Below are 6,137 nucleotides of genomic sequence, written 5' to 3' on the forward strand. Positions count from 1 at the left end.
AAATATGAGTCTTGCTGTGCCTAGCCTTCAATTTTGGCCCATGCCCATGTGGACTGCCAAGTAGAATTTCATCTGCAAGCCAATCTCATTTAGTAGTTGTGACAGGTGAAGGTCTTGGGATGAAATGGATATGTTTTGTACTTGAAGAGAAGTCATTGGGCATTAACAATCTTGGACTAGCAGGGCATAGAAAGCCTCTGCAACAAGGTTACATTGCAGACTATGGAGGAAAAGAGTAGGGAATTAAGCCATGTCACCCACCAGAGGATACCAACATTGGCCTTTGATACTGAAGTTGATTTCCTCTCCATTTGTACCAAACACCATTAGATTGTTGGGCCTCAAACAATGTTATTTACCCCTCCGTACATCCACCATTTTCCTCTGAATCCGGTAGGCATCATCCATAAACTTCTCCAGCATGGTATCCAACAAGCAGATGGTGGAAGCCCCAGGCAGCTTCCCTCCAGGCAGGGTCTCAAGGAAGGGAATCCACTTCACGTAGTGGTGGGAGACCGGCGCATTGTTCTCCGTCCACTTCAGCAGCTCCTCCGTGACGGCCTCCTCCGTCAGCACCCTTGCCATCGTGGTCTGGATCTCATCCGAGAGGATGAAGGTTGGCCGGCGAATCAGCTTGGCCCTTTTGCTCAAGGCTGGGTGGTCCAGCTCGAACAGGATGCGGTAAAGCTGGATCTCATTGTATAGAAAGTGGACATTGGCCTGGTAAGGCAGATGTTCGACTGGGACAGGGTCAATGACACAGCTGTAGACTGCTGATAGCGGAATGAACTCCCTCATAGAGTCCTTCAGCTCCATCTTGTTGGCCAGGTAGTACAGGGAGAGCAGCAGGGCGTGCTTCTGGAGTGGAGGTGAGGAATTTCTCTGCAGAGCCTGGATGCACTTCAGAAAGTCAAACCTGTCAACATGGTGGCTGGAGACACAGAAGAAGTGAGCAGTCGCATATTCCATGTCCAGGTTTGCAAAGTGGTCGGCAGTGACAACACGCAGGATGTCCTCAGTGAACTTCTTGTTCTTGTAGTCAGGAGCATTCAAGTCAATCTTGGTGCGGATGAAGTAGAACTGCTTACCAACCTGCCTGAGCTCACTGGCAAGGGCTGCGGCCTCCTGTGTGAACCACGTCGATGACAGGATGAAGAAGCCGATGTACTTGTCAACCTCCACTGTCTTCAGGTAGTCGCTGGATGAGAAGTTGGCTCCCTCAATGCTGGGCAGCTCCCAGAACACAGAGCTGGGGCTTCCTGGCCGGCTGTAAGGCGCTGGCTTTGTCACGTGTTGGTCAGGACCAGTGGGTGCTGCACCATCTTCACCATCCTTGAAACCCATGACAGAATTAATGAAGGCAGACTTCCCCACTCTTGGGGTCCCAGTGACCGCCACATGAACTGTCACGCTTTCCAATCTGCTCTTCTCAGCTTTCACCAAAGATGCCACTTCGGATACCCCACCACGGATCATGGCATCTGAAAACCTTCCTATAATCCCTGCAATTTCCAAATCCATGCTTGTAAACTGGGAGAAAAATAAACGATATAGTTAGAATCTAATCTACAACTAGAACAAAGAATGAGAACAAAGAATGAACACATCGATGAACTCCAAGAGTCCTCTTTCTGTTTCTAAGATCCATAAACACGTGGGAGGAGAGAGGGATTGGAGGTGGTAGCATAGTGGAATCATCATAGACTACTAATCCATAGACCCAGGTTCAAACCCTGTCATGGCAGATGGTATAATTAGAATTCAATAAAAATCTGGAACTAAAAATCTAGGTGACGGCCATGAACCCATCTGGTTCACTAATGCCCTTGTGGGAAGGAAATCTGCTCCTGTCCTTACCTGGTCTGGCCTACATGCAGTTCATTCTAACACCCACCGTCCATGAATGAATAAAAAATTTAACTGAGGGAAGTCACCTTTTTCTCAGGCCTTGAGACAGGTCACTTTGTATAGATGGAGGCCTGATTTTAATCCCTTGCGTGCTAGTCTGCTGGATACAATGACAAGATTTGTCACACAAGGAGGCCATTTGATCTGTCAATTCAGCTAGTGCCATTCCCTGTAGTCCTGCACATTCTGCTGTCCTGTAGCTGAGACCTCACTATTTTTATAAAACTTAAATGGCTAAGTTACATGTTTACAACTGGATAAAGGCTTTCAAATGACTGGAGCCATTGCTGGCTGACTCGAACAAAAGGAACTTCCTGGTCCTCAGAACAGCTGCCACCTTGTTATCTCTGAAGAGATAACAATGATTGTTGTGACTGCAGAGATCAAATCCAAGGTAATTGTACAAAGACATTTAAGGTCAAGGCCTGGCCAACAGATGACCAGTCTGATAGTTCAAAGGACCCCAAAACCTCTTGGAAACTATTAATGACAGAAACATTTACCATCAAGAATCCAAAGGAATATAAATCCAGATAAAGGAATATAAATCCTTTGTCTGATCCAAAGTGGAAAAGTGTGAGTCATATCACATGATTTCCCCCACCACCCTAGCTGGGAGAACCATTGACCCTGCCTTGTGGGGCTGTGAAGCAGATTGCCATCTTCCATTGATCAAGTGGCAGCACAGCCAAGTCTCTGTACAAGTTTAAATTGCCCTGGCCCCCCATCTACAGGAACTTACTGTACCAGCGCTTACAAGACTAATTCATCTCCATGTGCTCATCTCATGATGGAAGTTCTGCACACTGGAAAAGTGAATTATCCAGCATTAGTCTTCAACCTGCTGACTCAGAAACACATCATTGTACCTTTGATTTTGGACTCCAGTGAAATAATTTCTGTAGTCTGCCCTGTACTTGTTCCTTTATCCCTCTTTTGTATGAATGTAAAAGTGGGTGGGGAGGGGGTGGTATGGCAAACCCTCCTTCCTGCTTTGTACATGTTAAATAAACAACTCCTCTGACTCTACCCTCGAGTTTGCTGTGGAGTGTTTAATAAAAATTGGATCACATCAAAACTGAGGCTTGGGAGAAAAAATGCCACCACTTTTGAAATCATTCATCACCCCTCAGTGTTAAAAAAATAAAAATGTTCTTCACACTCCTCTTCCCTAAAATCTCAAATCTGTGTCCTTGGTATCATCAGCTTTTCCTCATAGGTAAGAAGTGGAGAAACTGGGATTGCTCTCTTGAGAATGGAGAAGCTTGAGGACATTGAGGTTCTCAAAAAAAATCACAAACCGTTCAATGGCAGCAGAGTTAGATTTTAAACGGCGGCTGCTGAACAAACCATAGCAACACGAGAAAGCTTTTTTTTTAAAGAAATGGTTGCAAAATGGTTGTGAAATGGCAGCAGCAGATTCTAAAATGAATATTCCTATTTGTGGAACTTTAGTTCTGCTCATGTTCCCTGTATCCTTAATCAGTTAAGAGTCAGTACATGCAGAACGGGCTGAACAGCCTCCCCGTGCTGTACAAATACAGAAACTGTTTAGCCTGCAGATGGTCGAGCATTCATCTGGACGGCAGTGTAAATAAACACTGAATTAATTACATCTAATGGCAGCAAGTCCCATACGGAAGAAGTCATCCAAACCCACTTCTACTCTGATGTAGAGAGGTCAACTGAAAGTCACAGGGCCCTCTATGATCAGTTGTCCGTTAGTGTAAATCATTTCTTCAAAAGATCTCAAGTAGGCTATCCAGATCACTGACCAGGGGAAGTCAGTTCTGACAGCATACAACTAAACAAGCCACTCAAATTCCACCTTTTGATTTGCACATCAATCCAAGAAATACTGTACTATTATGCCAAAAGTATCTTAACAGTGGAGGACAACATTTGGCCTGTTGTGCCTGCACTGGCTCCGAAAGATCATTCTGCCTAGTGCCACAGCTCTGCCTTATCACCTATAACCTCACTTTCCAGGAGCAAGCCAACTCACCTTTGAATACCCCTCAGGATCTTGAATACCTCTTATCAAGTCTCTTCTCAGCCATATTTTCTCCAACAGAGTCCCAACCTATCCTTATAGCTACAGTTCTTCATTCCATGAATCATTGTGAATATATCAACCAATATTTTCTTTGAAACATAGGGAAAACTCATACAACCCTTCCTGCCCACACCAGTGTGGATGCTCCAGTCAAGCCTCCTCCCACCAGCTCAGTATACCTCTATTCCCATTTCTCTCATGTATTTATCCATCTTCTCCCTTTTTTAAATACATCTACACTATTCACCTCAACCACTCCCTGTGGGAGCAAACTCCACATTCTCCCCCACTCTCTGGGGGAAGAAGTTCCTCCTGAATTCCCCACTGGATTTATTAGTGACAATCTTATATTGATGATCCCTAGATCCAGTCTCCCCCACAAGTGGAAACCCATTATGATCACATTTGTATGTTTAAAGAGCCCAGTCAGCATCTAAAAGCTAGGTACTAGGGAACATGATTGGGTGATTCTCAAAAAAAAAAGCCAGAATATCCAATTTAGAACAAAGTCAGATTTTTCATTGAAAAATAATGTAACATTACAACTCAGTCAGAACTCTAGACTAGTAACTCAAATTAATAAGCATCATTAATTGTCAGGAAAATCAATAGCATTTCAAATCAAATTAATTGTGCAAAGCTGCTCAATGGCCTGATTAATCTATCACTGCAGTGCTTAGCACATTTAGATTCAACATACATATCTCCACCAAGACAGCATTATTCAACTGAAAGATTACATTGTGCTAAAAAAAAAGGGACTGGAAGTTAATTACAGACACCCAACATCATCTCCCCTCTCCCACAAACCATTTCTATCTCAATTTCAAATCAGCTTTCTGGTTTAGGCTGGAGGCCAATAGCTCAAATGAACATTAGCCATATTAAAAAAGGAGGATTGGCTCTGCGCTACCAGTCATAATTACAGGGAAAAAAAGTAGCTCTTTCAAATAAACCAACACTAATAGCCTCCTTCCTCTTGGACATGTTATTCCATGAATCATTCACAAAGAAACTTTAATGGTTTTGGACAAGTCTGAGCTCACCTGAAACAATCAGAGCCTCCCTAATTTGTTTAGTGGAAGGACAGATAAGGAGCTGCTCAGCAATTCAAATTGCTGAAGATGCAAAGGGAACATTGCTTCAAGAGCTTTAGGTTCCTCACTCACCACAGAAGTACAAGCATGCTAAAAACAGATAGTAGTGCTATGACCAAGAGATGAGAGGGAAAACAATGGGTTTTTCCTCAATAGTTGAGAAAAAACTGTTACAAGCCATTTTAATTCTCTACCTTGCTCTCACTCCAACCTCTGTCCTCAGCCTGCTTCACTATTCCAGTGAAGCCCAAGGAACAGCACTTCATCTTTCAAATCAGACCCTGCCTGCAGACTTCAAAGTTCAACATTTTCAGACTAATCTCCACCCCCATTTTGTTTTCTTTGCTTTCAGACAACAGCTGCTCTTACACACCTATAGAACATTTTTTTTTACTTATCCCAAAAGTAATTCCCTTGACACCACACCATGAAACCTCTCATCCTTCAATCACTTTGTTTTCAAAATTGAAATGTATCATCTCCACTTGTCAAAAAGCTATACATTTCTAATTTTACTCAGTTCTGTTAAGAGGTTATCAACCTGAAACATTAACTCTACTTTTTGTCTCCTTTCCCCCCACAGATAGTACCTAACCTGCCAATTGCTCCCAACATTTCCTATTTGTCTTTAAATGAAAACCCATTCCTGACCCAGCTAAGAACTACTCCCATCATCCACTTACCTGACTGAATATCCTCTACTAACCATCCAATCACACAACCCTACCAAATGCTCCCACAGCTTTTATATAATGCTAATTGATATCTTCTGACTACTTAACTGAAGCACCCAAGTCAATTTGTAAAAGGTGCAGCCAAGTTTCCATTGACTCATTGTCACCTCTCAGAATATTTATTATGTAACATCTCCACCATCTCATTGAGCCAATTATTGGTTAATGGAAGCAAAGGGGCATCCAAAGTGACTAAGGCTGTGCTTGATTTATCCTTTATTTTGTTAATTTAGTATAATTGGTTTAACTCCAAAAGAGTTAAAAGAGTTCCAAAATGACTAACTTGACTCAGAAACCAGCTGTGAAATGTTGCATCCACTTAGACATGATAATGGTCAAGTG

At 42.9% G+C, this 6,137-nt stretch overlaps 1 protein-coding gene across 1 annotated transcript; it reads right to left on the minus strand.

Moving 5' to 3' along the window:
• Positions 1-351: 351 nt before the first annotated feature.
• On the minus strand, positions 352-1,521 carry LOC121270275 (interferon-inducible GTPase 5-like). Its single transcript, XM_041175591.1, has one exon. It carries the CDS (start codon positions 1,519-1,521, stop codon positions 352-354), a length of 1,170 nt encoding a protein of 389 aa, XP_041031525.1.
• Positions 1,522-6,137: the final 4,616 nt, after the last annotated feature.

The sequence above is a fragment of the Carcharodon carcharias genome, chromosome 27 (assembly GCF_017639515.1).
Source record: "Carcharodon carcharias isolate sCarCar2 chromosome 27, sCarCar2.pri, whole genome shotgun sequence".
Taxonomy (NCBI): Eukaryota; Metazoa; Chordata; class Chondrichthyes; order Lamniformes; family Lamnidae; genus Carcharodon; species Carcharodon carcharias.